At 35.8% G+C, this 16,774-nt stretch overlaps 1 protein-coding gene across 1 annotated transcript in view; it reads right to left on the reverse strand.

Annotated features, from left to right (window-relative positions):
• Positions 1-1,650: 1,650 nt before the first annotated feature.
• The window catches only part of TRUB1 (TruB pseudouridine synthase family member 1), a 38,517-nt gene continuing 23,393 nt past the window's right edge, over positions 1,651-16,774 (reverse strand). The window contains exons 5-8 of the mRNA XM_025881061.2: positions 6,966-7,038; positions 5,353-5,492; positions 3,242-3,298; positions 1,651-2,499 (exon numbers count right to left, since the gene is read on the reverse strand). Coding sequence (XP_025736846.1) covers positions 2,240-2,499; positions 3,242-3,298; positions 5,353-5,492; positions 6,966-7,038 — 530 coding nt within the window. The 3' untranslated portion in view covers positions 1,651-2,239. The remainder of the gene's footprint in view (positions 2,500-3,241; positions 3,299-5,352; positions 5,493-6,965; positions 7,039-16,774) is intronic.

The following is a 16,774-nucleotide window of genomic DNA, read 5'->3' on the forward strand; positions in this document are numbered from 1 at the left end:
AAACCGGAATATAAAATTAAAGCTCTGAGGTCACTGCATCAGGATGGTGAGGATTATGGGTCATTTTTCCATTTGGCAAAATTTCCTTCAGTATTTTCAATATAAAAAAAGATATAATCTCTACTCTTCTCCATTAGCAAATTATACATGTCAATTTTTAAGTTGAGAAAGAGGGCACAAATGCCCCGGAATTTTCCTCTATTTGGACCTTATCGGGCAGTGCAGGAAGACATACTAGAAGTCGGGCGGTCCAGCAGACAGAGGCAGCCACCGCCACTTCTGGTTGATACGAACCAAACCGCAGGGCACGAGATATGAATAAGGGTACAAGATATGGGTAAGTAAAATTGTAAACTTCCAACTTATAACTTTGTGTGTTTGGTATGTTATGTTACTGTATCAAGACAGCAAACTCTTTTCCTTATAGTTTTGTGTGTCATACTTAGGATTAGTTTTAATATTTTCATTTAAAAATATGTAGCCGAGGGGTACCTGGGTGGCTCAGTCAGTGAAGTGTCCGACTCTCGACCTCAGCTCAGGTCTTGATCTCAGGGTTGTGAGTTCAAGCCCCACGTTCGGCATGGAGCCTACTTAAAAAATAAATAAATAAAATATGTTGCCAATATGATAAAAATGCTCTACTGAAGCCTATAACTTTTTATAATGAATTTATATCAGGTTAACTACAAATCAAATCACATTAGTTTACATGTTTAAATTTTTGAGTTAGAGGTTGAGACAACTACTTTTAAAAGAAAAGCAATCCATAAAAACCTAGAAACTCCTATTTATGAAATTTTCAATTATTCTTCCTTTAGAAACTATATCTGAATCAATAAAGCAGGATTTAGACATTTCTAAAGATTGGCCACATAATATATTGCTTTCCCATAACAAAAATATGAAGCACTCATTATACATGAAATTTGCCATTTTGTAACATGACTACATTTTCAAAATTATGTTCAAAAGGGACCTGGAACTTTCGGTAAGCTATCTGAATGAAAACGTCTGAGGGGCACCTGGGTGGCTCAGTTGGTTGAGCTTCTACCTTCGGATCAGGTTGTGGTCCCGGGGTCCTGGGATTGAGCCCCACATTGCATTGGGCTCCCTGCTCAGCAGGGAGTCTGCTTCTCTCTCTGCCACTCCCATCTTGTGTTTGTGCTCTCTCTCTCCCTCTCAAATAAATGAAAGTGATCTTTAAAAGGAAAAAGAAAAAAGAAAACGTTTGAGAATGACTTTTAAAATATTTAGAGCAGAAGAGATTAACTAGAAATGCAGGGCAGTTATCTCATCTATAAATAGAATTTGAAACAGCAAACTAAAAAAAAACAAAATCAAAACAACAACAACAAAAAAACAATGTCATGGGGATTAATGCCCTGTAGAGGTATAAATACTAAAAAATAGAGAAAAGAAATTCTAAATTGAAGACACATTCTTTAGCTTACTTTTTAAAAATTATGCTATTTAATAACTTGGTACAGGGTGGTTGACTGTGTTGATGAAATCATCAGGAAAAGATCACATAGCTGCCAAAATATAAGCCACAGAGCTGTCCTTTGCGCTCATGGTAGAGGTGAATCTAATTAAATATTTAGTTTTCTATTTACATTGTTAGTGGTAGCAGCAGTAATATATTTACAAATATTTATTATAAAAGTTTATTAGTTTCCGAGATCTAAACAAACATACCTATTACCAGAGTTGTACAGCCTTATCAAATAAATGTTCTTAATAATTGTAAACTTCAAAACATAAGTTAAATAATGGCCTTTTCGAACATAAAGAATTTCAATACAATAGAGCCAGTAGGAAGCCAAAATAAAGTCAAAGTAACACTAATTTACATTCACTTTTGTGACACCAAAGAAACATATAGCTCGTGTTTCTTTATTCTTTGATTAGAAAATGTGTTCAACTTTTTCAAGGAAAACTTTGAAGAAAGATCAAAATCAGAAGATTTGATTTTCCTGAACCCAATCTAACAACATAATAACATCCTAAAAGAACATTTCATAGTAAAGCAAAGAACTGAACAACTAACTGCAAGGCTATTTATAATGTAGAGCAGATAAACTGTACACCATAGAAACTGACATTTTTCTTCACACACACACACACACAAAAAATCATGTGAAAAAAAAAGAAATAGTTGTTTGTCTTTTGCACGTAGCTTGTCATTCTGTACACAGGATTCAAATGTCAACCAAGAAATGATGACAATCCCAAACCAATCTTAAGATGACTTAATTACATCATCTTCTCCCTTTGTCTCACTTAGAGTTATATATTCACAGCTCAAAACTTGTTCATTAGACTCCTCAGGTTTGGATTTTTTAAGTGCCAACTCTGCTGGGAGAAGAGATGAGCAATGTTCCAGAGACTGTGCAATGTCATCAATCGTCCATCTGTCTTCAGGCAGGGCATGCTCTTCTAGTGTAAATGGTCCCTGTTTGGTTCGGGTCAGTTCTAGGACATTGGCACAGGAAGAGAGTTCTATAGCAACAAAAGGGGAAAAGAAAATCCACAGCGCAAATGATTATTTCATAGTCATGATCATGTTCAAATGACAGAAGATCTTGATTCAAACCTCTCCAAACCACCCCAAATGTAAAACTATAATAATCTAATCTAAGAACCAAGAGCCTTGAGATTAAGAAATGATGAAGAAGCAAAATAACATTTAGTAACTCACCTTATAAACTGCTTTAAAGTCTATGAGGAACCGGCACACACTTTTCTTATTTAGTCATGAAGCAAGCCCATGAGGTAACTATTACTCTCAGCTGACCTGTCCAGTGCCATAGCCGCCAGCAAATGGCAGAGCCGGAACCACAACTTTCTAGCTGTTTCTAAGACTGTGGCTTCCAGTTTAAAAAAAAAAATTTTTTTTTACTTGTATCAATGAAAGTAACTTTTAGAAGGATAAATCTTTTTATCTTATCCCTTTGCGTTAAAATATTTTATATCTGAAATAATGCTGGTTGTTACATTGATTATTCCCATCTTCATTTCCTGCCCCTCTCTTTCTCTTTCTCTCCTGTTATAAGCATTTCATGGCAGCTGCTGATGCTGATAATTGTATGCCATAAACCTTCAATGCTTCTGAAGCTGAAGGCAGCAAGAGTACAGTTCCCTAAGGCCAGCACTCAGATATGAAAAACAGAAAATTCCCTCCTTCCATCAAAAAAGAATATTACTCTCTAAATGATAATTCATAATTCATCTTTATGCTTACCTTTGCCAATGTCACTGACCAAGCTTCTTATATAAAAACCTCCTCCACATTCAACATCTGGAATGTTAACAGTGACATGGTAAATTGCTAACCTCCTATGAAATCCACTTTACATAGAAATGATGCCCCTAAACAAATGTAAAAATGCACTATGCAAACAATCGAGTGATAAAATATTTATGCACTAAAACATAAATTATTCATCCAATAGCATATGTGTTTGTGAGATTGAAAAGTCAAGTGTGGAGAAAGCAAACAGCAGAAACTCATGAACACATTTTAAATTAACTGGCAAGTCATACCGACATTATTACTTCAGCCTCGTTCATTTAATAGGTTTTAAATAGTTAGAAATCTCAGCTTTGCTATTATGAGTTGTACATTTAAAAAATATTTTCCGATTTGTACACCTTGTTCACTTAATTGGTTTTAAATAGTTGGACATCTCAGCTTTGCTATCAGGAGCTGTAGATTTTTAAGATATTTTCAGATTTACACCCTCAAAAAATACATCAAACAAAAACCCCTTATCAGGGACAGTAATTATGTTTGGGCAAATATACTACATGAAGAGCTCAGTCTATTTAAATGTTCTCTTGGAAATATTCCTAAAGAAATCATAAAATAACTAAAATTACACAATGTTCCAGAGTGAACACATATCTAAACATCTTAACACAGTATCTTACACGTTTATTGGTTAAGAGCAAGACTCTGGATTATTTTTATTCACCCACAAGATATCCTGAATTTCCACACAAAAGGACTACATTTTTGCTGTTTATAGTCTTATCATACAAAAAAAAAAGTTGAGGGAATTAACCAAAACTCACTACCTGGGGATTTTAATTCTTTTTTTTTTCCCCATCAGCTTAAAGCTGGGGGCCACTGCTGAGATAAAAAATGAGCAGTGGGATCAAAGCAGGTATATAAACATTCTTGCACTATATTTGACTTCGGTGAAAACACAGCTCTTTCGGCCTATTCCAACCTCCAAGTGAACAAAATAAGTATTTAATTTACAACTTAAATGCAATCAGAAAAACTTAAGTTTCTTTTCCTTTCATAGATAGTATCAACTGTGCCAACCCAGCTGCTGCATTTTCATGGAATGAAGCACTTTTTAGTATGTTTTTCTCATTATTCATCAAACATTTTAGAGTCAGGACACTAAAGGAAAGAAGTGACTTCACTTTTTAACTGTACAAAAACCACATTCTACAGGAGCTTTATATACATTAAATAGTATGTCAAAGCAACAGAAGTTAGGGGAAGAAAGTTTTAGGAAATTATTTCTAAAGGGAATCCTATCTAGTAGGCACTGTGAAATTAAGAGCAGGATCAGTTTAAGGAAGCCTGAGAATTTAGGAGAACTACAGTTTTTGATTCTTCACAGATCGTATGTATGTTCATGACTTCAGCTACTACTTTCTGCAACTAGGAGATCATAAAATTTCCAAACCATAAAAACAAACTTTTTGGTTTTTAAATTCATTTCAAATATAGATTTATAGATAAATTCAAATTGATAACCTGAATTAAAATTTACCACAGGTCCAAGAATACATTTTTGCCTTACCCATTATTTCCATATTGTCAGGATCTTTAGCAGTAACTTGCAGGTAACATAGAAAGGGGAGAAATAATCACTCTGCTATTAGAATTTCTTGTTCAAAGACTAAAAATACTTTGTTTTAAAAGGACAAATTAATTTAAATTTTAGAACTGAATGTGAACTACCAGGTACTAGCCAAAAAGGGGGAAAAACAGCATCCCTAAGATAATAAAACACAAAACATAAAATTTTGAAAGTATATACCGCTTATCTACTCTTTGCCATTAGAAATCAAAGGTATGTTACTTCCAACTTTAGAAGATAATATGACATATAAAATACTTTTCTATTTAGAAAAGTATTTCTGAACTTCCATGTAGCTATCAGTACTTTCATTAAATGTGTTATCAAAAAAGTATTAATAAATCCTAACCTTACTTAAATTCAAATTTTAAAAATCTCCAATATACTAGGGATCCATTAAATTACCCAAAAGTAGCCAAATGCAGAATAAAGGTACATGTAACTACAATAATTTCAAATTTTTCCACCTTACCTAATGTGAAAAATGGTGGCTGGAATTTTTGAAGGGAGAGACTGTATACGGTAACGGGCCTGGCAGGTTTTGCTTCTACTACTTCACCTCTCTTCATCAAGGTTGAAAGTCTCTGTCCATCTTTCTTTAATGCAGAATAGCTTGCAAGATAAGAGAGGGAGAGAGGGAGTGAAGGAGAGAGAAAAGATTAAAAAAGAATGAGACACAATAACTCCAGATTACAGCATGGAAAGAAAGGAGGACCAGCCCTTAAATTGAATCTTTCTAAAACATGAACTACTTTTTTCTTCTAATCTACTCCAGGATGGTACCAGGGATGGAGTTCATAAATACCTTTGAAGCTAAAGCTCAATCTGCTACCCAATGAACAATATTGTCAATTTTACACTTTAACCTTCCCTCTGGAGATGGTCTATTCATGTGTTCACTGGTCCTCGTTCTGGGTTAAGGGCACAAGGCCTCTGGTCACAGTGGTCTCCACTATATTTCCCTGAAACAACTTCCATTACAATAACATTCATTTTCACATAAAAATTAACAAAATATTTCTAAAAGGTAAATCTAGTTAACAGATCTTAAGCTTTGTGTGATAAAATTTTATTAGACCACAAAATTCTTGGAATAATCAACAGAAAAAATTTCTAAAACTGCTCTTAAAATAGAAATGTGTAATTTATTTTAACAATAATGATCAAAAAATAACATTTATTCATATCCTGCAAAATTTTTAAAACTTTCATTTGAAGCAAAATTATGAAGACACATTTCCCTATAGATATTTCAGTGTTCCTGGGGAAAAAAAAAATCAAGATTTTAAAGTAAAACATAAATACTAAATTCTAGGGATGCCTGGCTGGCTCAGTCCGTTAAGTGTCCAACTCTTGATCTCAGCTCAGGTCTTGATCTCAGGGTCGTGAGTTCAAGCCCCACATTGGGCTCCATGCTGGGCATGGAGTCTACTTAAAATAAGTACATAAATAAGTACTAAATTCTAAAAGAACTGTCAGTAACTTCTGACACGTAACGATTCAGCCATTTTTTTTTAAAATAAAAAGCAATTTGCTTGAAATGGTAATGTGCACAAAAAATATGGTTAAGTGGTACTCAGTATTCTTATACTTTTAATAAATTATAACTCTCATCTGTTTCATTTGTTGCAGAGAATTGTGAAGCATAAGATTCTAGGCCTAAAAAAATGGTCCCCACACCTGAAAAAAAGTACCAACTGGACTATGAATCACAGCTCTGACACTAATACTAGCCTGGACTGGTCCCTTCACAGCAATTTCGGGAAAACTGACACCTCTGCGCTCCAGAACTGCCCTGAGGTAAACAGACGGACTCAGAAGAACCGATCAACACTGGAACAGCATAGATGTCAGGCTGTGGCAACACCCAGAGACAGAGGAAACCACATTCCACTACCTCAGAGAGTGTTGGAAGCTCTGCAACCTGTCTCAGTCTGGCTCAACTTTACTTGATCATATGTTATGTTAGATGAAAATGTGCCTCACCATACATAAAAGGAAGCCCCCTTTTTTTCTCATTAAAGTGATGTTAAACACTGAAAAATAAAAATTAAACATTTATCCAAATTCAATAATTGAACTTACAGGGGAGGTACCTGCATTATATTCCCAGTAAATTTCTGTAGAATGCCTTCAATATCTTCTTGTGTTATTTTATCTGCCAAAAATGAATAAAAAAATGTAACACTAAAACAACCACAGAAGTATACGTGCTGTTTTCACAGCATTGAAAGTTCTGAAAATTCAATTAAAAAATTTTCTAACAAAACATATTTGTATGCCAAATTCTACCTTGTTGAGATGAATAAAATACACATTAATGAGATAAAAGGGGGAGAAAGTCTTATATTGTGTAATATTAAGACTAAATTTCTTTTGCTTCAATTTTTTCTCCAAATTTTCTCCAAAACTGATCCAGTCATCTTATATACATGTAGTTGGTTCTTACTATAGCCTTTAAAGGACCTGAGAAAAATGTTGCATTAGCTATAGAAATAGTACTGCAGTATTCAAAAATCAGGAGATTGGAAAGTAAGTAGAAAAATATAAGTTCTTTTTTTTTTACTTTTTTTTTTAAAGCCTTTATTTATTTATTTGACCAAGACAGGGATAGTGAGAGCGGGAACACAAGCAGGGGGAGTGGGAGAGGGAGAAGCAGGCTTCCTGCAGAGCAGGGAGCCTGATACGGGGCTCGATCCCAGGACCCTGGGATCATGACCCGCACTGAAGGCAGATGCTTAACGACTGAGCCATTCAGGCGCCCCAGTTCTTTTTTTTTTTTTTAAATTGAAGTATAATTGGCATACAATGTTATTATTAGTTTCAGGTGTATAACATAGTGATCTGACAATATACATTACCTGGTGCTCACCATGGTAAGTGGTGATGGGCAAAAGAGGTGAGGGGGATTAAGAGGTACAAGCTTCCAGCTTGTAAAATAAATTATGAGAATGAAAAGTACAGCTTAGGAGAATACAGTCAGTAATATTGTGGTAACTTTGTATGGTGACAGATGGTAAGCACTGAATATCTGTTATCCACCTGAAACTAATATAATATTGACTGTCAACTATACTTCAATTAAAAAATAAATCCATTAAAATATTTAATTAAAAAAATTCTTGAAAAAGGGGGGGCGCCTGGCTAGTTCAGTTGGTAGAGTGTGTGACTCTTGATCTTGGGGTTGAGTTCAAGCCCCGCCTTGGGTATAGAGATTACTTAAAAATAACTTCTAAAAAGAAAAGAAAAGAAAAGAAAAATATCCATAAGTTGCTCAAGTTTCTCCAGGCATCAAACACTATAAACAACTTAATGCAGTATTAAAGATTATTAAGTATTAACATTAAAAACTTCACCTGCTAGATTACAAAACTGTTCTGTGGTATGACATAAAACTGACACATTCACATTCAATTCTGTCCCCAAGTAAAGTTGTATTTACTTCTCTCCTTCCAACCCTTCACTGTTCTTAGAATTTCTCTGTTCTTTTAAACAAATACTCCCAGGAGTCTGATTTTAAAAATAAGCCAGTGCAAAAAAAGGAATATACATAGCAAGGATACCATGATTACTAAACATTTTTCAAACAATGATTTTAGAAAATTTGAATGAAGACATAAAGCTTTCAGTGTCTGTTAGTCATGTTTTCAGCTTTTGTTTAATACTCTTTCCAAGAGATTATTAACTATATTATTAACTATAAAATATTATTACTATAATATTAATGTATAGTTCTATAATTTTAACAAGTGAAAACTGTAACACACTGAAATTCAGTATTTGGGTATTTATAGATGCCTATACATATATTTCATATTTAATAATTACAGAAATATTCTATAACTTGTTTAGGTCACAGTCAATGGGAAGAAATTACAGTGCTTTTTTTTTTAAGATTTTATTTATTTAATCGAGACAGACAGCACAAGCTGGGAGGAGGATCAGAGGGAGAAGGAGAGGCAGACTCCCCGCTGAGCAGAGAGCCCTGACATCATGACCTGAGGGCAGATGCTTAACGGACTGAGCCACCCAGGTGCCCCATAGTGCTTCTTTTTCACTTTGTAGGAAATTTATTTAACTTTTTATTCTAATACATACATGCTACATTTGGTTTTATTAAAAAATATTTAAAAAAACTAATATGCTTTGAATTATCATTGTAACACATGAGTAGAGATTAAAAGACAGCATGGAATACTGTATTCAGGTTTCAACAGCAACACAAGAGTCTTAACCTCAGTGTGACCTGGATCCTCAAGTTAAACACAAAAAAAGACTAGAATCTCCTAAACTCAAACAGAGAAGATCTACAGAACTCAGAACTTCTCCAACATCTAGCAGTCCATAAAGACAGATCTCAGATGGGTATTCTCTTCATACTGTTTTTCAAACAGATGTAGCTCATGATATGATGAGATTTTTCATGAAAAATTTTCGTTCTACTGCAACATTAAAACAATTACTGATGGCACCTCAGTGATGCAAAACTTCCAAATCTAGACAGCCAATGCTACCACCAAGTTGACCACTGCTAAATAAATGTCATTGCTCATACGACCTCACTGATAGGAGGAATTCTTAATCTCAGGAAACAAACAGGGTTGCTGGAGTGGTGGGGGGTGGGAGGGATGGGGTGGCTGACAGATAGACATTGATAGACACTGGGGAGGGTATGTGCTATGGTGAGTGCTGTGAATTGTGTAAGACTGCTGAATCACAGATCTGTACCTCTGAAACAAATAATACATTATATGTTAAAAAAAAAAAAAAAGACAGCAGGAAGGGAAGAATGAAGGGGGGGAAATCGGAGGGGGAGACGATCCATGAGAGACTATGGACTCAGAAACAAACTGAGGGTTCTGGGCAGGGGGATGGGTTAGCCTGGTGATGGGTATTAAAGAGGGCACGTTCTGCGTGGAGCACTGGGTGTTATGCACAAACAACGAATCATGGAACACTACATCAAAAACTAATGATGTAATGTATGGTGATTAACATAATATAATAAAAAAAAAAGACGCCAGGAAATCATGGGGATATTGACCAGTGTAATTCAGTCTCACAGCAGCAGTTTATAAATTTGATACTTTTTAAAAATAAAAAAAAAAAAAAGAAATGTCATTGCTGAGAACACTGCAATACTTCATAACTTAGCAATACATTTTCAAAACAAGACCAAACAGCTTTCTGCCTCGGCTACGCTGGTCTCTTTACTAACATTCCTGACAATGTATACTCCTTTTCCGGCTTCAGTGGCTGTCTTTTCCTGACACTCCCCAACACAAGATGACAAGATGTGCTCTTTGTCATTCTACTCCTGCCAGTGTCTCTTTCTCTGACTTAACATCTCAGGCATTTCTGGTTTGTGCTGTTCATTCTGCAATTAATCATACACAATTTTTAACTGTTACCTACTATACGTATGCAGGTATTATCTCACCAGTGAAACTCCAAGCTCCTTAAAGACAAAGGCAGTTCTTACATAATGTACACAATTACAGTGGGACTCAAGACATTTCTGCTGAATTAGCTGAGGAATGACAGAATGTCAAGGTCAACGGGCATTTAAAAGTCACCTAGGCCAGTCATTCATCTGATGTTTGGATCACTGGACAGAAAGCCTACGCAGCAAGTTGTTTTACAATAAAAGTGAATAGAATAGAAAAGAATAGAATAAAACATGATTATTTTTTATGATATGATTATTATATTCACTACATGAGTATGTAGTGAAGGCTGCTGGCTATCTCTAAAATGTGGTATTAGTCCAACCCAAATAATAATTAATAAGAAGAATAAAGACTCAAGGCACACCTGGGTGGCTCAGTCGGTTAAGTGTCCAACTCTTGGCCTCAACTCAGGTCCTGATCTCACAGTTGTGATATCAAGCCCCATATCAGGTTCCATGCTCAGTGCAGAGTTTGCTTGAGATCCTCTCCCTCCCTGTGGCTCTCCCTCCACTTGTGTTTTCTCTCTCAAATAAATAAATAAATCTTTAAAAAAAAAAAAAAGAATACAGACTCTACCTACAAAGGATTTAAAAAGAAATGGAGAATAAAATCTCTAAAGCAATTATAGCCAATAACTATGAAAAAAAGTAAATTTGATAAAAGAAGATGGGTATGATAAAAATGTCATAGGACTTGGGTAATTATTCTTTGTTTAGGGACTAATAAATCATCAAGGTGCCAGTATTCATTTGAAATTAATTTTAAAAAATCATTCTCATAAAATTAAAATATTCAAGATCATGTCACACATTATTATTTGCTTAAAATTTGTTGACTCTACTTACATCGTGATAGCTGGTACTTAAGTGAACGACGGAGTTAAAAGCAATATTCAACCATGGTAGGGTAAATGGTACTGGACAAGCATTACCACTATAAGCAGCTGTTTAATTGGAAAAAATATATAGTACACAACTGTTTCCGAACACAAGACAACAGACAGCAAAGACTGTAATCTCTAAGAGAAGGGAAAGGAACAGAGAAGGCCTTTCTGAGGATCACTTGCTTTCACTTGGAGATGCTTTCTGAACCATGGTGCAAGGACGGGAATCCCAAAAAAGCACTGTGATCTTGCTAGGGTAGGGAGATAGATAGACGTGAGCAGGAGGGGAGAAAGGAGGATGGCAGATAGGAAACTGCCAGGGACCACCCAGTCTCCACCCAGAGACCACCCCATCTCCCATAGAGCAACCCGTTTTGCAACATTTCTGGAGTGTACTTCCCCTTTGCTAAATAAAATCTTCGCTGCTTTAATTCTCTCTCAAGTCTCCCAACTAAATTCTTTCCTTCAAGAAGACAAGAACCAAGGAATTTTACAATCCACCAACTGGTAACAACTTCACTGAATAAAAATCAGAGCTTGGGGAAGAAGAAGCAGCTGGAATTTGAGAGAACCACACAGACAAAGAGATGTCTACAGGGGTCCACTGGAGACTGGCTATATTCCAAACTGCACATAATACAGGTAGTTGCCACAAAATTAATCAAAGAACTACTACCAAAGCTCTTACAAGGTGGGCTCTTACAACCATCCAGAATGAAGAAACTTGGCTGGATACCCAGGGCATTTGACTGAGACCTCAGAGAAGCCACATCTGAGGAGTAGGGCTAATGCAGACCTAGAAAAATGTCTCCTTTAGATACCCCCCCTAACAAGGAATCTACACAAAAGTGACTCGAATTAGTGAGTTTAGCAAGGCTAAAAGACATAAGACCAATACTTCCATTTCTCTATACTAAGAATGAATTATCAGAAACTGAAATTTTTTAAATTCAATTCATAATAGCATCAAAAAATATTAAGGACTTAGGGATTTCATATACAAAAGAAGTGAAAGATCTACATACTGAAAACTACAAAAATAGGTTTGATAGTATTTCAAAATAAAGGTCATAAAGGAATAGTATAAACAACTTTATACTAATAAGTTTGAAAATTTAGATGAACAAATTCCTAGGGTAAAAATTATCTAGAATGACACAAGAAATAAAAAATATTGTTTGACATTTAATAAAGAAGGCCAATCCATAATTAAAAACCTTCCTAACAAAGAAAACTCCAGATGTCTACCAATAAATTCTACCAAACAGCAGAAAAAAGAAATAATGCCAATCTACGCAAATTCTAGGGAATAAAAAAAAGAGAGCAAATAGTCCCCAACCCATTTTATGAAGTCCACATAACTTTGGTATCAAAACCAGTCAAAAGCATTAACAGGAAGGAAAAATAGAAGGTAATCTTTACTCAGAGACAAAGATGCAAAAATCCTAAACTAAATCTTGACAAACTAATTCCAACAATTTATATAAAGGATAACATATCGTGATCAATTTGGGCTTACTCCAGAAATGTAAAAGTTTAATATTTGAGTAAGGAGAAAAATCAACAGATATTAATACATGTATTAATAAAACATATTAATAAAAATCAACCAAATTTTAAAAAAATGACATCCAATGAACAAAAGACTTAAAATATTAACGTTTCAATTTTCAGTTTTTCTTGTAGTTCATGCTTATTGTGCAATATTTAATAAATACTGATCTACCTCCCCCCACAAAAAAGGCAACTCAATACAGAAAGAAAAAAAAAACAACTAAAACATGAAATGAAATGAAAAAGTATCTGATGAAATTCAATGTCTGCTCATGATTTTTAAAAAAATACAACAGTTGGAGTGCCCCGGCTGGCTTAGTAGAGCACGCAACTCTTGATCTCAGGGTCATGAGCTCAGGCCACACGTTGAGGGTAAAGCTTATTTAAAACAAGCAAACAAACAAAAAACAGTAAATTAGGTACAGAAAGCAACTTCCTTACTCTGATAAGAAAGCTATAAAAAACCTATAGAAAAAATCTTAAAAAAAAGAAAGGCTTGCTCTTTCAGATATCAAGATCTATTCTAAAACTACAGCAACTAAGATAGTTTGGTGTTACCACAAGAACAGACAGACCAATGCGACAAAACAGATTCCAAACAAACCCCTATCTATAAGGTGCTTGATTTGTGACTAAGGAGGCAATGCAGCAGGGAAAAGTGCTGGGCCATACAGGATATCCATATAGGAAAAAAAAAAAGGTGGATTGTAGGTGTAATGTGAAAGGCAAAGCAATAAAACTTCTGGAATATAGGAAAATATCTTCATACTTTTGGGGTAGGAATTTTTTTTTTTAACTGGGCACCAAAAGGACTGGACTAATTAGAAAGGAAATGACTTGATAAAGTGGACTAAGTTAAAACTAAAAACTTATGTTTTCCAAGACACAATTAAGAGAGGTAAAAGATAAGCCACAGAGTAGGAGAAAATATCCGTAAGACATATAACAAAAGAGCATATATCCAGAGTATACAAAGATCTCTTACAAGTCACTATTTTTTAAAAGGCAACTCAATGCTGGAGTATATGTTAAAAAAAAAGTAGTAGGAAGGGTAAAATGAAGGGGGGGGAATCGGAGGGACAAACCATGAGAGACTATGGACTCTGAGAAACAAACTGAGGGTTCTAGAGGGGAGGGGGGTGGGGGGATGGGTTAGCCTGGTGATGGGTATTAAAGAGGGCACGTTCTGCATGGAGCACTGGGTGTTATGCACAAACAATGAATCATGTAACACTGCATCAAAAACTAATGATGTAATATATGGTGATTAACATAACAATAAAAAAATTAAAAAAAAACTAATGATGTAATAATGTATGGTGATTAACATAACATAATAAAATCTTAAAAAAAATAAAAAATAAAATTAAATGTATTAATAAAAATCAACCAAATTAAAAAAAAATGACATCAAATGAACAAAAGACCTAAATATTAACGTTTCAATTTTCAGTTTTTCTTGTAGTTCGCGCTTATTGTGCAATATTTAATAAATACTGATCTACCTCCCCCTCCCAAAAAAAGGCAACTCAATACAGAAAGAAAAAAAAAAAACTAAAACAAAAGAGGCGGTAAGAGACTGGGACAATACAAAAAAGAATATGGCTAAGAAGCCAAAGCACATATGATAAAGTGCTGAATTTCATTAGTAATCAAATGAAAATCACAATGAAATACCACTACACACTTATCAGAAAGGCCAACATTAAAAATACTGTTAATACCATGTGTTGTCCAAGCAAGGGGAACTCATTTACTGGTGTTGAAAATGCAGTTATACAGTTACTTTGAAAACTGTTGACAATTCCCAGTACAGCAGGATTACCCTATGACCCAGCAATTCCACCTGGGGGTATATCCAAGAGAAATGAATACATGTGTCTACCAAAAAACAGGTACAAAATACACATAGCAGCTTTATTCATAAAGCCTCAAACTGGGGTTAACCCAAATGTGTATCAACAGAAAAATGTTATATATGGGATGAGCTTGAAAGATGTCTCTAGGAATCTTCTATTTCTTGACTAGACTGGTAGCTGCAGGGAGGTTTGCTTTGTGATAGTTCACTGAGCTGTAAATTTAAGTTTCACTCACTTTTATTTGTGTAACACTTTATAATAAAAAGGTTTAAATACAAATAAAAGGCACCGTAAGATCACTGATACCCAGGTACAAAGGCCTACTAGAGTGTGTGCCCTATTTGTTTAAGTCACAATTCGAGAACCAATTCAACTTGTCAGCTTCCTCAGGGAGTGTGGGCAGCCAAAGCGCAGGCCTAGAGGAGCCACTCACATTAGATTCATTAGCTACATCCACTCAAGAAGACCTTGGTAACATCTTGTCTTGGGACCAGGGGGTTGCAGTGTTTAGAACAGAGGATTAGCAGGAGATACCACCTTCCTTTTACATTTCTTGCCTCCCAACAAAAAAGCCACAAAAGAGAGAGAAAAACCTATTCTTATCACAGAAGCAGTCAGGCCTTCCCAGAAGCCTGGCCCACATCTAAGACAGCCCGGGATGCCACGGCACTCATGTCCTGAGCTCAGTGAAGAGCAGACGAGCACAATGAAGCCAAGTGTCCGCAGAGATGCCAGCAACTGTGCCTGAGACTTAGTACATAGACGTGGACAAGAAAAGAGGAGCAGAGGGTAGGAAGATGCTATGCCTTTTATGTGACTTAGCTGCAATCATCTCTGCCATGCTTATTTATTGCCTGCCTTTTATTCACAGGTATGCTTTATTCTATATGGCACACATTGTCCTAGACACCAAGAATATAGTGAGGACCGAAAACGACATGGTCTCAGCCCCATAGCTTAGGGATTAACACGCAAATGTGTATTTATAAATGGTGAAAAGCTATTTAGAAATAAAAGAAGGTGCCATGAAAGAGAATAAAAGGAAGGGTCCTTCACAAGAAAAAGTGCTCAACATCGCTCGGCATCAGGGAAATCCAAATCAAAACCTCAATGAGATACCACCTCACACAGTCAGAATGGCTAAAATTAACAAGTCAGGAAACGACAGATGTTGGTGGGGATGCGAAGAAAGGGGAACCCTCCTACACTGTTGGTGGGAATGCAAGCTGGTGCAGCCACTCTGGAAAACAGTATGGAGGTTCCTTAAGATGAAAATAGAGCTACCATACGATCCAGCAATTGTACTACTGGGTATTTACCCCAAAGATACAAATGTAGGGATCCGAAGGGGTACGTGCACCCTGGTGTTTATAGCAGCAATGTCCACAATAGCCAAACTGTGGAAAGGGCCAAGATGTCCATCGACAGATGAATGGATAAAGAAAATGTGGTGTATATACACAATGGAATATTATGCAGCCATCAAAAGGAATGAGATCTTGCCATTTGCAACGACGTGGATGGAACTGGAGGGTGTTATGCTGAGTGAAATAAGTCAATCAGAGAAAGACATGGATCATATGATCTCACTGATATGAGGAATTCTTAATCTTAGGAAACAAACTGAGGGTTGCTGGAGCAGGGGTGGGGTGGGAGGGATGGGGTGGCTGGGTGATAGACATTGGGGAAGGTATGTGCTATGGTGAGCGCTGTGAGTTGTGCAAGAATGTTGAATCACAGATCTGTACCTCTGAAACAAATAATGCAATATATGTTAAGAAAGAAAAAAAAGAAGAAGAAGATAGCAGGAGGGGAAGAATGAAGGGGGGTGGAAATCAGAGGGGGAGATGAACCATGAGAGACGACGGACTCTGAAAAATAAACTGAGGGTTCTAGAGGGGAGGGCGGTGGGGGGATGGGTTAGCCTGGCGATGGGTATTAAAGAGGGCACGTTCTGCGTGGAGCACTGGGTGTTATGCACAAACAATGAATCATGGAACACTACATCACAAACTAATGATGTAATATATGGTGATTAACATAACAATAAAAAATTTTTTTAAAAAAAGGAAGGGTCCTATTAATATGGTTTGAGCTTTGAGTCTACTGAGCCAGACTCATTTTCTTATTCTTTTGAGATTTCAGGTA

Source organism: Callorhinus ursinus, unplaced genomic scaffold, assembly GCF_003265705.2.
Source record: "Callorhinus ursinus isolate GAN/ISIS: 27379988/994484 unplaced genomic scaffold, GSC_fseal_2.0 scaffold20, whole genome shotgun sequence".
Taxonomy (NCBI): Eukaryota; Metazoa; Chordata; class Mammalia; order Carnivora; family Otariidae; genus Callorhinus; species Callorhinus ursinus.